The sequence below is a fragment of the Rosa rugosa genome, chromosome 1 (genome assembly GCF_958449725.1).
Source record: "Rosa rugosa chromosome 1, drRosRugo1.1, whole genome shotgun sequence".
NCBI classification, from domain to species: Eukaryota; Viridiplantae; Streptophyta; class Magnoliopsida; order Rosales; family Rosaceae; genus Rosa; species Rosa rugosa.
In genome coordinates, this window is record NC_084820.1 from 13,653,015 (window position 1) to 13,678,993 (window position 25,979).

General features: G+C 39.6%; 3 protein-coding genes and 1 pseudogene across 5 annotated transcripts; 1 reads left to right on the forward strand and 3 right to left on the reverse strand.

Annotated features, from left to right (window-relative positions):
* Nucleotides 1-865: 865 nt before the first annotated feature.
* On the forward strand, nucleotides 866-6,244 carry LOC133719340 (uncharacterized). 3 transcript variants are annotated; one of them, XM_062145836.1, is made up of 12 exons: nucleotides 866-1,362; nucleotides 1,467-1,545; nucleotides 2,255-2,327; nucleotides 2,776-2,859; nucleotides 2,971-3,096; nucleotides 3,555-3,977; nucleotides 4,241-4,644; nucleotides 4,715-4,814; nucleotides 4,905-4,964; nucleotides 5,051-5,137; nucleotides 5,241-5,369; nucleotides 5,662-6,244. In XM_062145836.1, the coding sequence occupies exons 2-12, from the start codon at nucleotides 1,469-1,471 to the stop codon at nucleotides 5,968-5,970; spliced, it is 1,872 nt and encodes a 623-aa protein (XP_062001820.1). In that variant the 5' UTR covers nucleotides 866-1,362; nucleotides 1,467-1,468; the 3' UTR covers nucleotides 5,971-6,244. The 3 variants fall into 3 exon arrangements, with proteins under 3 accessions (XP_062001820.1, XP_062001821.1, XP_062001822.1); XM_062145837.1 differs by lacking the exons at nucleotides 866-1,362; nucleotides 1,467-1,545 and adding an exon at nucleotides 1,653-1,792; XM_062145838.1 differs by lacking the exons at nucleotides 866-1,362; nucleotides 1,467-1,545 and adding an exon at nucleotides 1,697-1,760.
* A 507-nt stretch (nucleotides 6,245-6,751) lies between these two features.
* LOC133719377 (STS14 protein-like) lies at nucleotides 6,752-7,393 on the reverse strand. Its single transcript, XM_062145839.1, has one exon. It carries the CDS (start codon nucleotides 7,342-7,344, stop codon nucleotides 6,823-6,825), a length of 522 nt encoding a protein of 173 aa, XP_062001823.1. The 5' UTR covers nucleotides 7,345-7,393; the 3' UTR covers nucleotides 6,752-6,822.
* Nucleotides 7,394-16,745: 9,352 nt separating this feature from the next.
* Nucleotides 16,746-17,361, reverse strand: LOC133706598 (STS14 protein-like; annotated as a pseudogene).
* A 7,125-nt stretch (nucleotides 17,362-24,486) lies between these two features.
* On the reverse strand, nucleotides 24,487-25,248 carry LOC133719393 (STS14 protein-like). Its single transcript, XM_062145840.1, has one exon. The coding sequence runs from the start codon at nucleotides 25,216-25,218 to the stop codon at nucleotides 24,616-24,618; it is 603 nt and encodes a 200-aa protein (XP_062001824.1). The 5' UTR covers nucleotides 25,219-25,248; the 3' UTR covers nucleotides 24,487-24,615.
* Between the last annotated feature and the right edge of the window lie 731 nt (nucleotides 25,249-25,979).

Consider the following 25,979-nt stretch of genomic DNA (forward strand, 5'->3'; position numbering starts at 1 on the left):
CAAGCATCCTATGTCTCCTTTATCCTTCACCTTTCATCCCTTTTGAGGGCTGCTTTGCTTTTTCTTCTAAAATCAAAAAGTTGGACATAAACCCATTTTTGGTTTTTGCTAAAAATTGTCTTTGTTTAGATGGATTCACTTGTTGCCCTTTTGATCCATTGTAATTCAATATCATCCCACAACATGTATTTCTACCACTCCAAGTTATGTCTACTTGTAGTTATGTCTGAATTCAAAGTTATGCACTATCATTTGTGTTTTTGGAAAGTTACGCGTTCGTGTAGTTGAAAACATTTATCTCGAGTTTTTGACTGATTGTTACTAGTATCACTTGGTGGCCGAATCTTCCCCAATATGCATCGAGTTACTTGAGGCTTCATGCCTTTTGTCTTGGAATATTACTATTCTCAAAGATTTGCCATATAAAGGCTGATGTACCATCTCCTTTAACCTCAAATGCACCAAACTAATGTGTCATTGATTCTCAATGAAAGCAAAAAGTGTGACAAATGTGATGTAATTATGAAAGCAGCAATATATGTTGTTTGCATATGATACAAACCAACGCAAGATTCCTATATTTTTTAGAGAACATGGATATTACTATAGCTCCATTGTTTAATATGACCATTTTTCTGGGCAATGCGTGTCTTGACAGAAGCGTAGGGCGAACTAGACCATGGATACTAGTATGGGACAAAGGTGGAGAGGCGGTCACCAACTCCCACTTGCTTCCCAACAAGAGAAGAGAATGTAGAAAATTGGGGACTTTGTTATTTTGTGAAAATATAAATACAAATTTTCACAATGAAAAAAAAAATATATATATATATATATATATATAAAATAATGTTCACTCACATAGAGTAGCCACTATTTATCTTCCTCTCATTTGTCCTCTGGTTGAGTGAAGAAGAAAGAAATTTGTCTACTTTTGGGTGCTTTGACATTCAGGGTCTACCATTATTTCTACTACCACAAGTCTCATGCCAACCTTTTCCTTCTTCCATTTTTAGAACCCACGAGCTGGTTTTACTTCTTTTCATGAAAAGCCAAAGCTCCTCCTCCATTGCTAAAGCTTCAGAATTTACAGCCGAAAGACTCTTTGGTCAAAAGGGTCTTCTTTTCTGAGTCCTGTTTTTGTGGGTTTCATGACCCATTTCACCTCCCTGCTTTGTTCAGACTCTGTGGTTACTACTAGTAGTACTACTTCCTGGAAGCTCTGGTTTTTCTGAAATGCTAGCGGACAAGTTCAAGTCTTGGAGTCTAATTGGAGGCATTTGAGGACTATTTGGTCTCATTTTGACTTGTGGGTCTTTTTCTTCCATCATATTACTCCTCTGGCTTTTCTGGACTGTAATGGTAAACTACATTTTTTTTCCTCTGCATTTTTTTGTCCCTGTTTCTTCTGCCCTGAAGATGTTTATGTTTTTGGCTCACTGAAAATTTTACTGCTTGGTTTGTAGAGATGGGGTTTGAGGTGAATGGTGATGGTAAAATGCTGGGATTATTGAGAGTGAATCCAAGGCACAAGCGTTCGAAAAGGTAACTTTCGAATTACTATGTATTTGGTATCAGGTAGCATTTAACTATTTTGTTAGTTAGCAATCAGTGTTGTTCACACTCTTTCAGATTTTGGTATTGTCTACTTGGTGATGATCTTAAACTGGGTACACTTTCTGAGATGGCTTGTTGGGAAAAATGGGAACCTGAGCTTTCACAGCTATACCTTCTTTGTCAATTAGCAACACTGATAAGACGTAGTTCACTGTATCTTAACCTCCATTTTGGGGTTGTTTCCTCTTCTCTGATCATTTTATTGTTCATGGTGGGAAGCATGAATTATTTTTTCATGTTTGAATTTGAAAGTTCAAGAGAGGGATATTACTTGAGAGTTCTCTTAATTTATTGAGATGCATTGAATTTCACTTTCTTTCTTTTTTCAGCCATGAAGTTTTTTCTCATCTCTTAAAAGATTTTTACCCTCCCCAAGTTCTTTTTCTTTTTTATTTTATGATTCATAAGCAGGTAGAAGGTATTGGAAGTGAAAAAGATGTTCAGATGTAGTCATGGGTAATAGAGGGTATTGAATATGAAAATTCTTCTTGATTTTCTTCTTCTAGGATAATACCTTGATCATAGGCTTGTAAATGGAGAAGAAATCGTGTAGGGAGTGGTCTAGACATGGAATCAGAGAAATCAAATGTGGTCTTCTTCTATCCACATCTATTAATCCTTTTTGTTGCATTGGCAGCTTTCCTGATAAGAAAAGAGTGCAGGAAGATGACTTGGATAGTTCTCATGAAGCATCAGACCGTGTAAAGCTGGTAAGATAGCTCTCCTGTTCACTCTCTTTTGCCAATTGTATTTCAAAATCAGAAAGAACGTTAGGCATCATTAGCATAATGATCTCATTATATATTATTTGTTTGACTACCCCTTATAATCAACTCTTAATTTAAGATTTTAGGCAAAGTGCCAGGAACGTTAGCATATTGGCCCCTTTATCTTTTGCACCCTTTTCAGAGTCCAGACAATTAATCTCAATAGTAATTTTGTTATAAAGTTACTATAAAGTAAAGGGCGTAGTGATTATAAACTTATGTCTTTAATTATGGTCCTTTAAGTGTATGATGACATAAAGCTTTGCTGAGCCAAGTTGAATATAAGGCTGGTGATTTTTTTGATGATTAACAAAATTGAACTTGGACTAGGATTGAACTGCAATCTGGAAATAATTTTACACACTGACATATGGATTGGATCTGGAAACAGGATTCGGCACAGTTCAAGGGCCGTGTTACAACCAAGAAGAAACAATCTCCCACCATGGAAGTTCACAATTCTTTGAAACAAGAGGTATACCAACTTACATATCTTTATATTTGGTTCAAGGAGTAATCCTGCAAGCAGGCTCCGGCTTTATCTTTGTTTAATGCCGTTTAATTGTTTGTAATATATTCTATGCAGATTCTACAGCTTGAAAATAGATTACAAAATCAATTTCAGGTCCGCCATGCTTTAGAGAATGCATTGGGTTATAAGTCTTCCATCCATAACAATACTGTCAACACAAATGAAACTGCAATTCCTAAGGTAGCCTTGTCTTTATATTCAGTTCTTCCCTTTTAATGTATGTCAAATACTTAAGAGGGCTAATTGCCTAACTACCAAAAATGTATATGCTTACATTTCCAAGATGGTTTCTATTGCCTGTAAGATGTTATGCTCCTGCGAAACATATATTTTCATTTAGGAGGTGTAAGTAATCATGTGTAATGGAATTATGTAACAACTGGAAGAAAAAGAAAAATGGGTGTAGTGGGGTTATTTTTAGCTGTAGCTTTATATATTTTTCTAAGTTTACTGTCTTTATGAATCGTTGATACCATCAGAATATACACAAGACTTTTGCCTTTAGACCCACTTTACTGCTATATATCTCAACTGGTAAAACTGCTTTCTGATCTCCCATTGTTTATACCCAAAGTCTTTGTTTTTTATCTTTCTGCAAATGTTAATATACATTTGGACAATGGTTTTGATGACTCCAGCCAGCTACAGAATTGATTAAGGAGATTGCAGTGTTAGAATTGGAAGTTGGGCATTTGGAACAGTATCTTCTCTCCTTGTACCGGAAAGCATTTGATGGACAATTGTCCTGTGTTTCCCCATGCAAAAAGGATGAAAAACTAAACTCACCTGTAACAACCCCAAGAAGCAACTTGCTGAAAGTTTTTGAACCTGTCATGGCATTGAAGAGGGAAGATTTAGCAGTTCAATCTGGTAGTCAGTCGCTTTTAAATTCATGGAAGGAATATGTTGGAGAAGAAGAGAGGCCATTAGATTCTAGTGTTAACCGTTGCCACTCCTCACTTTCGCAACATTCTGCATTCGTAACTAGAACCTCTCCTCCAGAAGAGTCATTGGCGAAAGCTTTGCGTGCCTGTCATTCTCAACCATTGTCCATGATGGAGGTAACTTCCACATATTGTTTTTACTTTTTTTTCTGATCAAAGTTTGTTCGTCCATAAATACTAATAATTCACATTGCCAGACATCATGGTATGAGCTATTTTACTGTTGGTTTTCACCAAAATAGTGAAGGCATTTTTGCAATTCAAAATTTATATCCTTGTTGGTAGTTATTGGAAATCCAGTTAAAGAGATTGACTTCTTTCATGTTATGTATGGAAATTTGGAAACATCATCTGATTATGACTTTTAATTGTTTTCTCAGTATGCTCAGAATACTTCATCAAATATAATTAGTCTGGCAGAGCATCTCGGTACACGCATTTCCGATCATATTCAAGAGACGCCTAACAGGCTTTCGGAGGACATGATCAAGTACATGTCCACCATATATTGCAAGCTTGCGGAACCCCCCTCGACACAGAATGGACTTTCATCTCCCAATTCATCTCTGTCATCAACGAGTGCCTTTTCTCCACACGAACAGAGTGAAATGTGGAGTCCGCAGTTCAAAAATAATTTATCTTTTGATGTACGATTGGATAATCCGTTTCTGGTGGAAGGACTTAAGGAATTTAGTGGGCCATACAGCACAATGGTTGAAGTGCCATGGATATATAGAGATACTAAAAAATTAGGTGATATTGAACACTTGCTACAACATTTCAGGTGAGGCTTGATGACACAGATTCGATTTCCTTTGCATTTACATTATGCTTATTGTGTTTTCCTGTTGCAGGTCACTTATCAGTCGTTTAGAGGAAGTAGATCCTAGAAAGTTGAATAATGATGAGAAATTAGCGTTCTGGATTAATGTACACAATACTTTGGTCATGCATGTAAGTTTATCACCCGTCATATACCAGTATTACATAAGGTATTTTTCGGATGATTGGTATTAGATTGTAATCAATTATGTTTTTTGGTAGGCATATTTGGCTTATGGGGTTCCACAGAACAATGTAAAGAGGGTATATTTACTTTTGAAGGTAAGAAGAGTCTTACTGCAGGCATTCCTTAGGATGATAAAATTGAGTAAGGGGTATTTTCTCACTTGCTTTCTTTCACTATCCAGGCTGCATATAACATAGGTGGCCACACAATCAGCGCAGATACAATGCAGAGCTCTATTCTTGGATGCCGAATGTCTCGTCCAGGACAGGTGGAATCTACTAAAACACTATAAAACTCTTGTTTTACCAAGTTCCTATTACACAAAGGAAGGTTAGTGAACTTATTATGGTTGTTTGGTGCTATGCTTATAGTGGCTCCGCTTGTTACTTACTCCGAGGAACAAGTTCAAGACTGGAGATGAACGCCAGGCCTATGCAATTGACCATCCAGAACCCCTTCTACATTTTGCACTTTGTTCAGGAAGCCATTCTGATCCTGCGGTACATCATTAACCCTGTTCTGTTCTGTCCCGTTACTCTTTTTTGTATTATTTTCTTTTTCTAATATGATCTCGTAAGTTCAATGCAGCAATGCTGTATAAGTGTTGAGTTTGACTCATTCTTCCTATATTGCAAAACTATCTTTGAAAAAAGTAAAATTCATTCGAGGCATTTTCTGTCCAATGAGGCGTAGTGAGTACACCATGTTACACTAAAAGAAAAAACTAAACCAGTTAAGCAGTACACTTCAGACTTTCATTGATTATTGTATGGACATTGCCATATTTTTCAGGTTCGTGTATACACACCAAAGAGATTATCTCAGGAGCTGGAAGCTGCAAAAGAGGAGTATGTTCGAGCTACCTTTGGTGTGCGCAAGGACCACAAAATTCTTCTGCCAAAGATTGTCGAATCATTTGCAAAGAGCTCAGATTTGTGTCCTGGCGGTGTTTTGGAGATGATACAACGGTCATTGCCTGAATCTCTGAGGAAGAGTGTTAAGAAATGCCAGCAGGCTGGGAAATCACGGAAGAGCATAATCGAGTGGATTCCTCACAATTTCACTTTCCGGTATCTAATTTCTAAAGAGCTTGTGAAGTGAACGCTTGCATGATGAGGGTTGCTGTTTGATACATGCCATTGTTAAAAAGGTTTTTGTGGTAGAAGATTTCACTCATGTAGCTCATCTTCTGTATAAATTAGTTATTAGTATATGAACCAGAGAAGAAAAGTAAAAAAAAAAAAAAGTGAGAGCTGGAGGAAGGGAATGGTGCAACCTGCAGCATATTGTATCTGCATTATTAAGCTATTGCAAAGAATCTGCAAGACTGTAACCTTGTGAATGTAATGAAATGGCGCATTTGGCCTTGTAAATACATCTTTCATTTTTCTTCCACAATCAAAATTGCATATAGGCTTTTACCAATAGAATCTCATTCGTCGTATCATTCGGTGTACTTGAATGTTCGATACTCATCATTCCACTCAAATGTCAATTAAGATAAAAAAAGAAACCGTTAACGCCAAAATAATAACACTTAACCCTGGATGTTTTCATATGGTAATTTTTGGACGCAAATGTAATTTTTTTTTTTTTTTTTTACAGTGAGCTCCGCAGGTAAGACGACTCACGGGTGTATCAGCTAGCCATTTTCATTTCTCATCTGTCGGTGGATCATATGAATCTCCAACTTGGGTTCTCTATCATATCCTATCTCATGCAGTATCTTGGATCTCCCAAGTCCCAACCCATTTATCTTAGTTTAGTTATAAACTTACAACTCTAAGATCAATTAATATTCAAGATTAACTAATATTAATACTGACAGAACCAGTTAATTACCTGTACTCTGAAACCAAACAACAAAGAAAGCAGAGAGATCTGAGGATTCGATCTGAACCATTCATACTCTTATTAACGTACTTATTTTAACTTCATCAGCTCCACTACTAGCTAGTACGGACTCTCCCCTACATAATTCCCAGGAGGATTGTAAAAGCAAATGCTCAAGCTGCTCTGGTCCTTGGTACACGTGGCCTGCGCGCAACCCAACTCCAGCGACTTCCGCCACACCACCTGCGTGTAGACGCCGCAGTGGTGGTTGGGCAAGCACGTGTTGTCGGTGTGGTTGTAGAACTCCTTCTCCTTCACCCACGTGTCCACCACCATGGTCGGCGTCACGACCTGGCCGCTCGCCCAGAGCTGGTTCCCGCCGTACTTGCCGCTGGTGAGGTTGGCGAAGTTGCACCCCATCTTGTCTCTTTGGTACCTGACGAGTCGACTCGTGGCGTTGGCAAGTGACTCGCTCCATTTCAGAGGTGGGACGCCGACGGCGGCTCTGGCTTGGTTGTGGGCTTGAAGGTACTCGGTGGCTGCGGCGGAGAGAGGGGCTTCTGCGGCGGAGGCTGAGATGAGGGTGTAGCATATGGCTAGAGCCACTGCTAGTAGTGGTACAGACAACGCATGCTGGCCCATTTTTTCTTGGTGCTACGAGTCTGTGATCAATCTTGAGTTGTCTTTACGTACCCAGTTATTTATAGCTAGAATGTGATTCTTGTATTGGGTTGGTGGCAGGATCAGTGTTTAAGTTACTGGTTTGCCCTTCTCATGTGACTGGACGCTATATGGAGTCATGGAGGGTATTAAAGGGCTTATTCGTGACATAATAATTCTTCAAACAGATCGATGTACAATATTTTGCATTATGTATTCTGTACAATATTTCCAGTACAACTAGCGTCAGAACTCAGAACTCATAATTTCATCACCATGCACATGAACTTCGGATTGTTATTAATCAATTATGCATTGCATGATTAATATTTTTTGATGATACCAATCTTTTGTACACTGTACATTGTACCCCTTTTTTGGAACACAAGAATTACTTTATTTCAATAAATCAATGTAGCATATCTTGGATCTCACCACTCATTTCTACTAATTGTAGCAATAAACCTTCAGAGATTAAAAAAAAAAAAATACATAAACCAAAGAGAAACTGTTTCAAGAACGCCGGCCATTAGCAAGTCTAGTGGTATATATACTGGTATTAATTTCTTTTAATTTCTTGAAAGATATTCTGAACTCTAATTTTCGTTTGATTGACGTCTGTGGCAATTTTGAATTGAGAAGCTTGCATTTATAAAGTCCTGATCTATCGGTTTTTCCATGAATGTATAGTACGTATCAGACTATATATAGACTTATCTTACGCAATTTCATCTCGACGAGCCAGACGTCTATAGTAATGTGGTAAGACCCAAGTATGATCATGATTAGAAATGAACCATGAGTAGTGTTTGTTATCTAGCTTGTGATCAACGCCCTATATTTGATGTACATGTGTTGTTCTTATAAATTACATTCGGTTTTTAGGAAAAGATAGAAACTTCAATTAATCAATCGGAAAGTATAAATGAATATAGACTAAAACCCCAAGTATAACTGCAATTACAGGTGTACTATCGAGTCGAAGGGCCAAATTCTAACCACAATACGCTATTTTTCAAGGCTACAAATTAAGTTTATATAATTATGAGATTTTCAATAATATCTTGTAGTCAACTGCAAAAAAGACTGTGTCCTTTTCGCACCATGTCTAAGAAGTACCAAACCACGTGCAAGGATCGCTTCTCAACAAATTAATAACCAAAGTAAACCAAACTTAAATCAAATCGTCCCCTGGAATGACACTATTTACATGGCATAACAATTAGACCCAATCCTAGCTCAAGAGAATAAGGTAACAACCCTAACTCATAGTAGGGACTTAGAGCAACTCCAATAACTTCCCTAAATTTTAATTTTGGATTAAATACTTGTTACTCCTCAAACTTTGCCCTGAAAAACAGTTTAGTCCCTCGCCTTTTAAATTAAACTGGATAGTCCTTATTCTTTGCAAATCTCACACAACAGGTCCTCAACAGACCTAAATTGACTATTATGCCCTCATTCATCTTTTTTTTTCAATTTTTTTTTAATTTTTCTCTCTTTTTTTCAACACTTCCTTTTTCTATATTATTTTTCTCTTTTTTTTTTTTTTTTTTTTACTTTCTCTCTTTCTCTCTCTCGCTCACCAACGGTGACCCGCCTCTTCTTCCTCTTCTCTTCCACAGCGATGGCCCCGCCCCATTCTCCGATGGGCCACTCCACCCAAAACAACGCCGCACTTCTCTCCAACCTCGGCATCGGACCCCACTCCACCCAAAACGAGATCGAGACTCCACGCCGGCGACATCAACGTTCTTCTACAACTCGACTCTCTCCAAACGCCATCTCTCTCTCTATCATCCTTCTCAACCCGACGCCTCCAATTTTGATCGACAAGGCCCAGCCTCGATTCCGGACCCGAAGACTCTTTTGGTGACCGGCAACAGAGGAAGAGGATCCACATCGCTCGACCCAGGACCTCCGGCAACAGACCTCCGGTGCTCGACCCAGGACCTCTGGTGCTCGACCCAGCTCTCCGGCGCTCGACTCAGGCCAGTGGTAGAGGAGAATGATAAACCGGGTGCCCAGAGCTTTTCTCTGGGTGCCCAAAGCAATTATTTTATTTCTTCTTCTTTTCTCTTTTTTGGTAAAATGGGATCGGAGCTGGGTGGAGATGGTGGAATTGGTCTCTGAGGTTTGGTTGAGTTGGGCAGAGTGGTGTGACGAGTCAAACTCACAAGGAACTGGAGAGGGAGTTGTCGGAGAGTCAAAAAGGTTATGGGTACAGTTGTGGGCTGGGTTCTGGATCGGGCACCAAGTCGGGATCTTTGGCTTTAGGTTAGTGTTTGCTGTCTAGCTTTCTGTAGAGGTGATAATGTGATGGATTGATGTTGGTATAGCAATTGAAATTGGGATATTTTGTTTTTTGAATCATATGATGGCGGAGGAGTCACGGGAGTGGCGGCCGACAAGGGATTGGGAGTGGTGAGGGGAGTCGACGGGGCAAAGGATGGGGTTGGACTGAAAAGACATGGTGGTCTTCTCGCCGTTGTGGGAGTCGCGGAAGGGGCTTTGGACGTAGTAGATTGGGCGACAGGGGAATTGAGTTTGGGATGATGGTCTGCACTAACGGCGGAGTATGCCTACACCAACTCACAGAGAGAGAGAGAGAGAGAGAGAGAGAGAGAGAGAGAGAGAGAGAGAGAGAGAGAGAGAGAGAGAGAGAGAGAGAGAGAGAGAGAGAGAATAAATAAAAAGAGAGAAAAATTAAAAAAAAATTGAAAAAAAAGATGAATGAGGGCATAATAGTCAATTTAGGTCTATTGAGGACCTGTTGTGTGAGATTTGCAAAGAATAAGGACTATCCAGTTTAATTTAAAAGGCGAGGGACTAAACTGTTTTTCAGGGCAAAGTTTGAGGAGTAACAAGTATTTAATCCTTTAATTTTTCTCTATTTTAGGGAAAAATGACTCTCTTTTGCTCCAATAGATTCTCTATAACTATCCCTATTTTAGGGATAGTGAGAAAAGAGAAAACTAAATTCCCTAAATTTACAACAATCTCTAAAATTTTAAGGAAGAATTGTAGAGATTTTACAGGATCCTGTAAAATAGGGAATCTGTTGGAGTTGAAAAAGAAAAATAGGCTAAAGCTTTGACTTTTACTTCTCTATAATACAGAAATTATGGGGAAGCTGTTGGAGTTGCTCATAGACACTAAACTACCTAAAAACCAAAATCAAATAAAAAACAATATAAGACAATCACAAACCATATCTCTTTTCCAAGAACCCAGCACCGGCCTACCGCTGGATTTCATCGTCAGAGTAGTGACAACGCCGATAACCTCCCATACATCACATATGAACTGCAAAAGACCTCTTCCTACCAACTGTTGAAGATCAATCTCCTCCCTTCCCAGCCTTCCACCAAACCTCCACCATTGCTAGCATGAAGACCGCCATTAACACAATGTCAGTACCATCTCTCCACTAGCAACAACACCAGTTCTCCACTACCACACTCCCATGGTGACCACTGCGTACAACATTCCAGGTCCACGTACAGTTCAAATCTAGACCACCAAGGCTAACCTGCCAAGGCGTAAGAGTTTGACGCCGCCAGCCACCCCACCGTCAAAAAGCCCTGCAACATGAGTCAAAACCCAAAGCATCTTGACTAGGAAGATCTAGCCAAGCAAGAGCCTGCAACCACGACCAAGGTAGCTGCACCGTTGTTGCTATCCCAACAGCAGAAACATAGAAAGCAAAAGTCCTGCCTGTGACCATACTAGCTACACCACCAGATGAGGCATAGAGCCTTCTTCAGCCTTGCGGCGCTGCTGAATGAGGGAAACTAGCGAAAAACCCTAGTTCTCACTCCGAGGTTTGTGGAGCAAAAAAGACCCTAGCCTTTAGGTTATTTTATAGTGCCTTCATACAATTTGAACTTCAAGTATGTATATGAGCTGCCTTTGGTTCTTTGGTATGTTATTACTTGGCTTGCCTTCTCTGCTAGGGTTGAGCTTCACCTGAGAGGTTGACCCCAACTGATGCCCTTGCTTGGTTGTGAGCATCCACAAATTCTGTTCCTGCATTTGGTACATGAGCCGCTGCACCATGTGCTAGAGCAAGTGCTAGCACTAATGTGACAGAGGCATTATGGGCCATTTTCTTGAACGAATCTGATATTATTTGTTAACCCCAATAGTTGTCAATGACCTGTTAGGGATGCATGAGACCTAGAAAAACTATACTAAGTTACTAACATTTATCCGCATGAATGTAATTGATTAAATGAGCATTTTAATTCAGACCCTAGGCACATAAGGGAAAAAAAAAAAGATCTCTATGAAGAAGCTTGTGTGTGTCAAAAAGAAATTCACCTCAAGAGTTTTGCATTAGGAACACTTTAAACTACGTTTGCACTTTGCAATTAATTAATAGTTTTGCATTAGAAATCAAAAGTCATGGAGGTTGAACAAAAATTGAGAATCGGCAAAAAATAAAGGAAGATGGAATATTTGTAAATAAAAATTAATTAATAGAGTTATGGTGAGTAAATTCACCTCAAGTTTCCATATATTACAAAGTTTATATCTTTTTTTTTTTTTTTATCAAACAAACAACTCAAATACTACAACTAGTCTTTCGTGAATAGAACTCACAACCTCTCACTTACAAAGTTTATATCTTTTGTATATAAACTATATGAATAAGGTTATGGTGATTTTTTTTCCCTCTCTTTTTGTCCGTCCTTGTCTTTTCATATGAGTTAAGAAAGTGTAATAATCGAAAAAAAGATTGATGTCCAAATATTAAATAGATGCCAACTTTCATATTATGTTAATAAACGCTATTATAGAACCATATCAACATTTATGTCCAAATATACGATTAACGTCGGGTTAGTTTACTTTGATACAACAATTAACATCGGTTGGTAGGGGTGGGCGCGGTGCGGTTCGGATCGGTTTAAGGCCCAAACCGCAACCAAACCGCTTTTTTCGGTTGGCCTATATATCAAACCGCAACCGCATTACAAAAGGGATGAACCGATTATTTCGGTTACACCATTTTTCGGTGCGGTGCGGGTCGGTTTCGGTTTGGACCGATTTATTAATTTCAACTAGAAAGAGAAGGCCAAAATCATGCTTATATTTACCTAACAGTTTCAATAAGGAGAAGTTTTAAATACACACCCCTAATTACTTAATACACACTCCATATTTAATACACTACCCATTTAATTTCTCATTCTAATATTTTACTAAATACACAACCCAAAGTACCTAAAATACCCTTAATCTCAAAAATCATGAAATATCCTACTTTTTGACTATATTAAGGTTACTATTTAATATGATTAGTATATTCTGGTATATTGACATTTTGTAAATGACCATATTGATTACTTGTGTTATTTATTGAGAAATCCATAAAATTTATTATTGTTCCCTTTAAATAGATGCATATAAATAGGTTTTGTGTTATTTGAACTCTCATCCACCAAACACCATGTTAATCAAGTATAAAATTATGAGTTTAACATTCAACCAAAACTATACCAGTAGTTTCTCTATAGTGGCGGAACTAAATAGTTGTCATTAGAGGGACCAAACAAATTAACAATTACAAAGTTTTTTCACCTGTGATGTTTTATATTAGAAAATAAATTGATTAATCATAACTCTTAGAACAAAAAAGGAAATTAACTAAAAAATGGGAGTAAAGCGATATGTTTTAAAAATATTTAATGCCATTGATTTTGAAATTCTAAATATTGTGGTCTCTAACCTCATTTAATTACAATTTATTTAAGGAAAAGTTAAATTAGATAGTTTCTAACTTTATTCTTGTATTAAATTGGGAGGCCATGTATAGAAATTTGTTGTGTTTATCTAACTATTTATACATAAATAGAATAATATAAGAAAAATATGACTATTTTTTTCTTCTTCTAATGCATAGATGTCTGTTTTGGTCATTTAACCTACCTACAAAATCTAATTTGAAATATAAAATAATATGGATGTGTATTAAGTGATTAGGCCAGGGGTGTGTATTTAAAATTTCTCAATAAATAAGGCATAAATAAATTTTGAATGCATTTAGAGTCCACACAAATCGGCAAATGTCACCCAAATATCAAGCAACTTGCAGAAATACCATATTTGAACACTTAACAAACCCATATATATATATATATATATATATCAATAATCAAGCAAACAGAGCAACTTATTACAAACTGAAAACCTAAACAAAAATGGATTTCTTATATATTAAAAACCAACATTTCCATCAACAGAGAAATAATAAATAAATAAAATGTAATTAAAACAAATTCGGTGCGGGTCAGTTTAAATCGGGCGGTTTATGACCCGAAACCGCAACCGAACCGTTTTTATGCAGTTCGGTGCGGTGTGACCATGAAATGACACCGTTTTAGTTCGGTGCGGTTACCGAACGGTTTTTTCGGTGCGGTTCGGGTCGGTAACCGCATTTTCGGTACAAAGTGCCCACCCCTATCGGTTGGTGCACATTATGAGTTGCTAAGAAAAATTTAGGCTAAATGGTCGTGAGCTCCTCAGAAATTGTATGAGGTGGTGGGGGTTTTCAAAAGTTGGTTTATCACTTTATTGCACATAATAGAAGTTTTTTGTCAATCCTATGATCTCTAGGGGCATTTTACTATCAATCTAAGTTCATTGACTCTTGTCATTTATCTTTACATATAATGTTTTCCCCTTTCCTCTTCCCAACTCTATTTTTTGCTTCCCTGAAAATCCTATTTCAAAAATCTAGTAATCTAAGGCCCCGTTTGATAACAGAATTTAAATTTGAATTTGAATTTTAAATCTAATGTATTTAAAATCTGCAGAATTTAAATCTTTGTATTTAAAATTCTCTTGTAATCCAAAAAGAAGATATGTGAAGATTTGAAATTGAAGATTTAGATATATGCAATAAAACACAGAGTCCCAGTCGGCCTCACCTCACTCTCTTCCTTTCCCCCATAACCACCAGGCCTTCCATACCCGAGCCTCCTTGGCGGTTCATCACCATAAACCCAAACTCTCAACTCGGGTCCCTTTCCCATAGTCGGGCCTCCTATAGCTCCCTTGGATGCTCGTGGCCTTATCCAGCACTCCCATCCTCTCAGTAACTTGGCTTCTGGCCATAGCTCGACCCGACTAGCGCTTCGTACTCGGGTTTTCCGTCCATACTCCGATTCCAGTGCCTCATACTCGAGTTTTCGCCCATAACCAGATCCATACATCGATTCGGGCTCCTCTGATCCACATACTCTCCTCCTTTTTCCTCACCCCCCATGATCTGGTCGAGGCTTCTGTCGCTAGTAGCTGCTATACTCGAGCGTTCGTAGTAGTGAGAGGAGAGGGAGAGAGTCGGTGTCTCGGTGAGGAGAAGAAAAAAGTTAGAACTGAGGACGAGTTTTTTTTGGAAGGAGAGAGACAGGTGATTTCAAATAACTACCTCTTCATGTGGATTTTAAGGAGCTGATTTCAAATTCAAATTCTCCTCAAAATAAAAAGCCAAACAGGCAGATTTCAAATTCAAATCCACATTCTCAAATCCCTATATCCAAACAAGCCCTAAGTAGAAAACTAGAAATGTTGTAGTTTGGTCCACCAACCTTCCGGTCATAAACACTGAATCTTAAACTCTGAACCATTTCTCCGGTATTCCCTATCCATCGCAAGCCTTGCCATCATCACCACTCCAAAACTATCAAACTGATGCTACGTCCTTCATGAACCTACTGGAAAAGAAATCAGTCTAATGCATATGTTAATATATGGTGTTTGTTTACACCAAAAAAACATATGGTGTTTGTTATTTATTTTATTGGCAATTGGCACTTCAGTGCACGTGTGATATACAGCATCAGTCATCATTCATGCATTATTTATCACTTACACAACGTACTAGTACAATTCTCTTCCAAGCTAGTACGGTCTCTGCCCTGGAACATTTCCAGGAGGACTATAAAGACAGAGAGTTATACCATTACTTTGCAGCCACTTGTGACATCTTTGCTGAGCACACCCCAACTCCAAGGAATTCCTCCACACCACCTGCGTATACGAACCGCACTTACTGTTGCGCACACACGAGTTTTTGTCGTGGTTGTAGTACTTCTTCTCCGCCACCCACTTGTCTACAACCTCGCGCGGCGACTGTCTACTATAACGATCCCAGTGCAGGTTGAAGCTGCCAATGTCATACGTTCGATTGAGGCTCCTCGGGTCCAAAGAATGGCAACCCTTTTCGTTATTGATCATGGACCATGCTACGTCGCTTGCGGCCTTTTCCAGGGAAGGGTTCCATTTAAGAGGGGCAACCCCAACTGCGGCTCTTGCTTTGTTGTGAGTTTCCAGGAATTCCGGGGTAAAATTTTTTCTTTGGATGATTAATTTTGACATTCCATAAAATATATAACGAGGTTTACTGGCTAAGCCGTGACACTGGGTGAGACATACGGCTACAGTCACGGCTAGTACTACAACCAAGGCCCGATCCATTTTCATCATCATCTATTCCGTCCTATGACATCAAACCCCATTCGGTTTGCCCTGTTCTTATAGCTAGCTAGCATTCTGCTTCGTTTGGTCCACCAAACCAGGGAAGCCGACCACAAACATGAATGTAATGACTATGAATACATCCCATTCCGTCGGATTAATCGACTAAAATGTGATGTTGGACTCAATTGATGCAATCCATATGCGCAGAAAGAAATGGGAAGTGCTCAAACACTAACCAATTGACTTTTAAGAAGGTACCATATGCTATGCTTTTGGATATAGGTTAAAAGTCATATAATTAGAGGTATGTCACCTATTTACATGTTTCAGACATATTTACCAGCAAGGTAACGGTTCTTGGAAAAGTCCTTGTTTTGTACCAAGTTATATATAAACCAGATCATGAGCATACACTGTTAAAAGAGAAATAGATCATGAACAGACACTGTTAAAAGATCGAGAAACTGTATCAAGAACACCGGTCATTAGCGAGTCTAGTGGTATTAATTTCTTTTAATTTCTTGGAAGATTTGGTTGACGTTTGTGGCAATTTAGAATGGAGAAACTTGATTTATAAAGGCCTGATCTATCAGTTTTTCTTAATTAGAGTCTGATTTACCAAACATAAATATATAGTACGTATCAGATTAGACGTATATGGACTTATCGTACGTAATGCCATCTCGTTCTATGAGCTAGACGTCATAAGACCTCTATATTTATAATCATGATTTTTAATGAAGTATGCGTAGTATTTGTTCTCTAGCTTCTGATCCATATTTGATTTACTTGTTTTGTTCTTATAGGTTACTTTCTAGTGCCTTCACAAGTGCGTACATCAGCTGCCCTGCATATTTTCCTGGAAGACTATAGTAACAGAAAACTAAACTCGTCTTCTACTCGTCACATGTAGACCGATCAAGCACATCCCAACTCCAAAGTCTTGTTCCACACCACCTGCGTGTACAAGCCACCTTATCCGGCACACACTTTTCGTCCCAGTGGTTGTAGTAAATCTTCTCTTCCGCGGATCCGCCCACGCATCACAATGTGGCGCAGTTCCAGTAATGGGATGACCGCTCAGTGTCTCGGACCTAGTTGGCGCCATAGGGATGGTAGTCATAGTACCACAAGCTTGTGGCGGCAATTTTGCAACATCTTGGTTCTTTGGTACGTCATTACTTGGCTATTGCCGTCTCCGCCAGAAATGAGCTCCACCTGAGGGGGCCAACCCCAACTTCCGCCCTCGCTTGGTTGTGAGCATCCACGAATTCTGTTCCTTCATTTGGCAGAGGAGCTGCTGCACCATATGCATGCTAGAGCAAGTACTAGTACTAAACGCGACCGAGGCATTATGGACCATTTTATTTTGGAGGTGTCTGATATTAGTTGTGTGCATGCTATGATCAGTTTTCAGTTGTGGTTCAATTATTTATAGTGAATCCGTGATCATTCTTGTGCTTGGTTTGGTTTACCAAACACCAAGCTACCCAGCGAGCCGACCACCAACATGTATGTAATAATTAACTACACACACACACACATATATGATATTTTTCGTCCTCAAAATTAATTCACTATAATGTGATATAGACTCGTTTATATCTCAAAACGCTTTTCATGTAAAGCGAGTACTCCATACTTCTTATTCCCGTGTAGAAAAATTTATTGATTACGAATTTAATGCCAATAATTATTTTTCTTACAAATTATATATGTCTAAATTGATTTTTTTCTTGTTAGGTCAATCTATGCCAAGTTTCATATAATGATGCAGTCGGAAAGTACTCTAGATTTACAAGCAATAACCGAAAACAATAATTCTGGAGTCCATCAGAGATAGATGAGAAAATTCTCAATATGATTAATAATATGATAAAATATATGTTTTGCAGCCGTTTAGCTAACATTAATTATATAACCCATCAAATAGTTGATCTTACATCAAGAAAAAACCCTAGGGAAGCGCTATGTGTGCCGCCACCAAACCAAACAAACAAAGCGACCTCAGTCGCTATTTCGTTGATCCCAAACCAGTCAACATGTCCAACATTGATGCTGTAAGCTCGTCCTTTGCTGCATCACTTGCGCTTGCTAGCAGTGATGTGGTGGATGTCTCAAGAGCCTCGAATGGAATCCAGCGACGTGCCAAGCAATCTTTTTTGTTGGCACGTCCTCTAGTGAAGAAACCAGCCACTTTGAATGATCTGAAACGTTTTTTCCGGCGAGTATGGGTCCTTGACAAAGGTTTCAAGATGCAAGAGCGGGCTCCAAACCGTTTTGTCCTGGAATTTGATTTGCGCAAGGATCGTAACAAGGTTTTAAAGGGTGGACCATGGCGATTTAATAAGGCTCCGGTTGTGCTTCAGGAGTATGATGGCATCAAGGCTATTGAAGAGGCTGATCTGACTGTCCTCTTCTTCTGGGTTCGAATTAGTAATATTCCGCCATTGTTTGAAGAGCCTGACATGATTAGAGGTATCACTTCGGTGGCTGGTAAGTATCTTGAGTTGGATGATAAACTCTTTGCAAATACGGGTAAGGTTAGGGTTCATGTGGCACATGATATTTCGAAACCTTTTTTCCTCAAGAAAACCCTAAAATTGGCACCTGGAGTTGAGGTTGAAATTTCATATTTTTTTGAAAACCTGGTGGGCAAGTGTGATCATTGCAATTTGATTTATCATGAGGGAGACTATTGCCCTTTGCTTGGTAGCCATGCCAGAGCAGGTATAGGACGGAGCATTGTAGAACAGAGGAAGGATTTGGTTGGTCCTCTAGGGTTTGCGGCTAACACTTTTGTAAATGGAACCTTTTGTTTTCAAGGTGTGCAGACTCCTATTTTGCCATCTATCTGCAAGTCCGTATTCCAGCCCAAGGAAGCTTCTAAAGCACGTAAACCTATCATACTGCGTGACAGAGTCCTAAGTTCCACAGAAATGGAGAAAGAGGTGCACCAACCTTTAGCGTTGGCAGTAATTGTAGCTCCGGACCTGGAGGTACCATCTTTTGAACTTATCGCTCCAAGTGAAGGCATGGAATTTGATAAGGAGGTAAGGTCTGCAAGCAATAGCCCGAAGGCCTCTAAAGATACAGAACCAGATGTACCGGTTGAAGCAGAGAACAAGGAGAGTAGGGGTGACAAACGTCACCTCCCCCCCTCTCCTTCTAAGTCTCCCCAAAAACTAAAGATTCTGCTGCCAGAATTATTCAAACCGTTGCTGCCAGATATCTAGGCAAAGAAGCAAAAACTGCCTATGTTTACAAGTAAGTTCTTTGCTAGATCTTTGGGTATGGTTGAAGCTCCTGGAAATATTTTAGTGCCTAAAGATGTGATGCCGACAAGCTCTGGCACAACGAAGAAAAGAGGAAGGCCTCTGGGAGCAAAGAATAAAAACCCTCCAAAGTCAAAGAAGGTTGCGGATGTCACGCCCCTGATTTTTAACACAAATAAAAATCGATATATAACCCCATAATTATACATGCGTGAACGTTCAGTCATCGATACCAAATACCTGGAAACTTTTTCCCTTATACAACATACATATTGATGCCCTGAACCCACTATATCAATATTGACCCGCCCACAGAGTCATATATTACATAAGCTTACGAATTAAATTGCCATCACAAAATAAAACGTAAATACTCCTCAGAGTTCACTACAAGCGGAAGTCATAACACGGTAAAGTCACAAAATGGGCTTCCTACCGTAATGCTGCCAGCACGCCACCTCAGCTTCAACCACGATTTCCCTGACCTGCAGGATTAACCCTACACAATTTCACTGAATAGTGCACCGGGTTGCCACACAACAAACCCGGTAAGCTTATGAAGCTCGTATGAGTAAACTCAAAACCACAAAGTAAAACACATTTCTTAAGTAACCTCAACCTAGACACGATATACACATAGCTCACACCTACAGCCATCAATTCCATAATCTTCCATATCGTGCCTACATAAGTCAACTGGTGACTACAGCCTCATGCTTAAATCCTCAACTAGCGTCCCATTACACAAATTCGATCAAACAAGACTTCCTCAAGCAATGTTTGATGCCATTCTAACGCCCTACGGCGAATTCCAAACCACGCTCATTCCCTCCCCACTAGGAGCCTTTGTCATCAACATGACATCAAAGGTGAAAACAATGAATCACCTTTCTATCCTCACACAGAGCACAATCGTCACCACTATGGTCTCCAAGATAAATCAAGCCAACAATCAATCAAATCAAGAAGAAAACAAGGCAATAACAATTCAAAACAAGCAGAACAATTCATAGTAACCCCTGCATATAATTTAGTTCAGGAGGTCACACTAGTCAAACAATTCAAATCATAGTAAACATCGTAACCTCACACTCTGACGTTCGTAGGTAACCCCTACCATCACAGCAGTCTTCTCGATCATTGTTAACTAAATAACAATTCAGCTCCGCCACCGAGCAGTCATCACACTGATCATCGCACAGATTCCACTGATCATCACGCAGATAGCCATCATCCTACTGATCATCACACAGATAGCGATCATCCAACTAATCATCACACAGATATCGCCAGTCATCACACAGATAGCGATCCTCACACAAATTCATCACACAGATATCGTCGGTCATCACATAGATAGCGATCATCACCTAGAGTCATTGCTAGTCATCACACAGATAGCAATCATCACACAATTATTCCTACACAAGCTACACAGATATTTCTACACAATCTTTACATTACAATCATCACAAAGATTCATCATATTGATGTCATCGATTCATCACACAGATACTCCTACACAAGCCTTACATGACAATCATCACAAAGATTCACCACGAAGCCACTAATACATGAATACATATGTATATATATATACCCCATAATATATATACACACACACATAGTCATCCATTCAGAAATGCCACTAATACCATCTATAGTCACAGTTAATCCCATAACTCCAAGACAATATGGTAACTAGGCTCATAACACATATCGCGAGATTTACTCACCTTGAAACTCCAGCTGCGTCTTCAATACAGAACAAAGCAACCAAACCACCCAGATTAGCTGTCCAAAGAATACCTCGTCACGTACCTAAGGAATTACAGCTCTGATTCAATTAACGAATCACAAAGAATAACGTTCGAAACCCTAAATCAAACCAAAATTCCCAACGTGACGCCAATTAAGGCGAAACCACATCCGAGACCACCCAATGTCTCCGAAATACTTCCACGATCGATATGTCCAAACCACAAGTCGATCGGAAGCTCGAATCCTCACGGATCGAATAAATTCACCGATATGAAACCGTAAAAATCATAACAATTCCATTCGAACTCCAAAATTTGCATATTATATATCGAAACGCTCGTATCAACGAGTAGAATATATATAATACCAGAAACAGTTCCTTACATGGCCGGAACACCACCGGAACGCCGCCACAGGCGGTGGCGCACCGCCGCCGGCCAAAAACTCATTATTTCACAAAACTCCCAACATCAAAAAGCTTCATCTAAGCATGCTTGTGAATTCTCATAACTAGCTCGAAGTCAGAAAACAAGCATAAAGGGTCGAAAACTACCTCACAAGCCGTGTATTACTGTTCAATCCGAGTTGAACCAACTTCCACGTAAATCGATCCAAACAACCACCAAGGATCGATCAAGGAGACTGCTCTGAGCTCAACCAAGAAGACTTGAAGCCTCGCCGACGTCGGAATAAGGATTTCCGACCGGGTCCGAAATCCTCAAACTGCATCGCCTTGCTGCACTTCCTCCACCACGAATCGCCGCAAGAGGCTACCACAGAGACGACCGCACGAGAGAGGCTAATCGTTCTGTGCAGGTTTCAAGGCTAGAGGTCGCCGGAGATCGCCGGAAAAACCGGGTCGGATCACCGGGTTTGGGTCGGGTCGAGCGCGGGTGATGAGAGAGAACGGAGTATTTCAGATTTCCGGAAATGGTAAATGTGAAAATGGAAATAGTAAGTTTCCGAAAATGGAAACTCCTATTTATAGAACTTTCCCAAAACTTCAAACGCTCATAACTTGCTCATACAAACTCCGATTCTCGCGTTCCACATGTCCACGAACTCGTATCGACGCGCTCTACAACTTTCGTGAAGGAAGTTTTCGGAGAATCCCAACGTATCAAAAGTCAACCTTTGCGCCCCCCCTAAATCCACACTTTTCGAATAAAAATTCGTCCGAAACACTTCCGCTCCGTCCACGAGCCACGAAATCGTCCAACAACCATAAAATTAATTCCGGAAAATAATTACGAATTTCTGGGGCATCACAGCGGATGCGCAAGAGACTTGTTTTGCTTATCTCTCCAAACCTCCTAGCCCAACTGTTAATGGCAAGGAGAAAATTTAATTTTTATTTTTTATTTCTAAACTTTGCCTAATTGCTATGTATTGCTTTCATAGTTATTAGGCTCGTTTTTGAATAAGTGAGCACTTGTTGTCTAATACTCTAATGGGTAGTGCTAGCATACCACGTCCTAAACTTGTCCTAGGTATGGCAAGGGAATGTATGTATCCGTGTCATTCTGGCTTTGAGATTGAATGAAATGATGTTTGGTTCAAAAAAAAAAACATTAATTATATAACCCAATTGAGACATTGTAGAATAAGCTAAACCTCTCTTAATTAGGGATGGCAAAAATCCCCATCGGGTATTCGACCCTAATGGGGAGAAATTTGGGGGAAATCGGGTAACGGGGATGGGGATTCCCAGTATTCGAATTATGAAATCGGATACGGGGCGGGGATGGTATTTTGATCCCCATACCATACCCACCCAATAAGAATTATCTGAAATATATATATATATATATAGAGGACCGTTCTGAAGAGGACGTCCGCAACCCAGAAAAAGTGCAGACGTCCCTCCTCCGGCGTCGAGAAGGCGGCGATGGCTGCGCTGCGGTTGCCGAACGAACCCTCTGAACATCCCGTACCACTTTCCAGTCGGGTGGACTCGCTGGTAACCACTTTCCAGTCGACCTTGATCGGACTACCACGTTGCAGTCGACCACGCTGCCCAGACCTCCGACCTCGATCTCTTTGGCCTTCGTCTTCACTGCAAACTGGTCTGGGATGCATGTAGCCACCGTCCGGCAAGAGGCGCACCGCCGTCGGAGCTTGATCGCGGAGAAAGGAGGGACGTCCGCACTTTTTCTGGGTTGCGGACGTCCTCTTCAGAACATTTTCGTATATATATATATATATATATATATATATATATATATATTATTTATCATATATATATATATATTTTTGATATTATTATGTTAATAAGTATATTCAAAAAAAGGAAGATTCTTTTGATAAAAGATCTTTATCAACACGTCAATTTTCCTTGATTGAAATAAGAAATTTATTTTATTTTGATGTTTGATTTTAACTTCATATTTTACAACCCATAATTATTTGTATAAATTTTTATATAATAAATTAGTAATATTGTTAACGGGGATTTGGGCGGGTACGGGAACGTAATCCCCAATGGAGTCGGGGACGGGGAATCCCCAGTATCTCATTACGGGGATTGGGGCAGGTAAGGGGATGGAGAATGAATTAGTCGGGTATGAGGATGGTAATTTAATCCCCTTACCCTACCCTCCCCATTGTCATCCCTACTCTTAATATCTTTTTGAGCAAGAGCTAAAGTTGCTCCTAAAAACAATGTTATTATACCGATCAAAGATATTAGATTTAATATGTAAGGTTGCTTATATATGGAAAAAGAGACCCTAGGGCGACTAACAATGAAACCCTAAAGCCCAGGGTTAAAACAAAACAAATTCAAATCGACCTAGAAAACCTAAAATTCAAAAAAACAGTAAATTGCCCGAAACGATCCTGAAAGCCCGAAAAAGCCCACACGTCGTGGCAAAGCGACGAGTCTTGTTCTTGGCGTCGTTCTCTTTCCGAAAAGATATAGCAATCACAATTCTGACACTGAACGCCAAATTTGTAGCAAACCTGGTTTTCCCTTTTCACGATCAAGCTGCTATTCGATCCTTGTCGTTATCCGTTCTACATCAGTTAATAAACACCCTTATGAAGTGTATTGAAATTTATGTCCACAATTAACATCTATTGGTGCACATGATGAATTGCTAAGATCAATTTAGGGTTGAAATTTATGTCCACAATTAACATCTATTGGTGCACATGATGAATTGCTAAGATCAATTTAGCCTAAATGGTCATGAGCTCCCATGAGGAGGTGGGGGGTTTCAAAGTTGGTTTATGGCTTTATTTTTTTTTGAAATAAAAGTTGGTTTATGGCTTTATAATATAAAATAGAATTAAGTTTTTAGGCAATCGATCATAATTGATGCAGTCCAGACACATTATTTATTTTTTATTTTTTTTCCCTGTCCCCGAACTCAATTTTCTGTTGCCCTGAAAATCCCATTTCGAATAATCTAATAATCTAACCTTCCGGTCATAAATAATGAATCTTAAACTCTGAACCATTTCTCCGGTAGCCCCTATCCATCCCAAGCCCCTTGCCATCATCACCCCATTCGATCGTGCTTCTCTGTTGATATTGATAACTCCAAAACTACCAGACTGATGCTACTTCATGAAACTACTAGAAAAGAAATCGGTGTAATGCATATAACATATGGTGTTTGTTATTTAATTTATTGGCACTTCAGTGCACACTATAATATACAGCATCAGTCATCATTCATGCATTATTTATCACTTACACAACGTATTAGTACAATTCTCTTCCAAGCTAGTACGGTCTCTGCCCTGGAACATTTCCACGAGGACTATAAAGACAGATAGTCATACCATTACTTTGCCGGTTCTCGAAACATCTTTCCTGAGCACACCCCAACTCCAACGAGTTCCTCCACACCACCTGCGTATACCAACCGCACCTATTGTTGCGCACACTACACGAGTTATTGGCGTAGTTGTAGTACTTCTTCATCAGCAACCACTTGTCCACAACCTCGCCCGGTGGCAGTGTTCCATAACGATCCCAGTGCTGGTTGTAGCCGCCAATGTCAAACGTTCGATTGAGGCTCATCGGGTCCAAATAAGAATGGCAACCCTTTTCATTATAGATCATGGACCATGCTACGTCGTGTGCGGCCTTTTCCAGGGAAGGGCTCCATTTAAGAGGGGCAACCCCAACTGCGGCTCTTGCTTTGTTCTGACTTTCCAGGAAATCCAGGGATAAATTTGTTCTGGGGATGAGCCTTGGTCCTGATCCGTAAAAGTTTATATAATGAGGTCTAACGGGTAAGCCGTGGCCGTGACACTGAGTGAGACATATGGCTACAGTCACGGCTAGTACTACAACCAAGGCCCGAGCCATTTTCTTCATCATCTATTCTGTTCTGACATCAAACTCCATTCAGTTTACCCTGTTCTTATAGCTAGCTAGCGTTCTGCCTCGTTTGGTCTACCAAACCAGAAAAGCCGACCACCAACATGAATGTAATGACTATGAATACAGGCCATTCCGTCGGATTAAATGTGATGTTGGACTCAATTGATGCAATCCATATGAGCAGAAAGTAATCTGAGGTGCTCAAACATTATCCAATTGACTTTTTAATAAAGTACCATATGCTATGTTTTTGGATATTGGATTAAAAGTCATATAACTAGAGGCATGTCACCTATTTACATGTTTCAGACCAATTTACCAGCAAGGTAACGATTCTCGATAACGTCCTTGTTTTGTACGAAGAGTTCATCAATAATATTCAACTTCAGGATGCCCTCCTCTCAAGAGCATAAATTTTTATATGTACCTAGCTCTGCTTCCGTTACAGTATCAATAGTTCAATACCCAAATTAACAGCAAAACCTTAGCTTTCACACAAACTCCATCAGCATATCTTAACGTACAGCCCACCCACATTAGTTTTCCGAAAGAAACAGCGGTGCAACGACCATTAGAGTTGAGTTTGCACCAGCCACAAGGAGGAGAGACCAACCTAGTCGAACAATGTCCAGAAGGTTTAATAGAGAGAAAATATTAGCTTCCATCCATGATCTTACTAACAAATTGCAGGATAAAATTTCGGGCCAGGGAGAAAGAACAAACCATGCATTTCCATTTCCATTTCCATATATACAAGA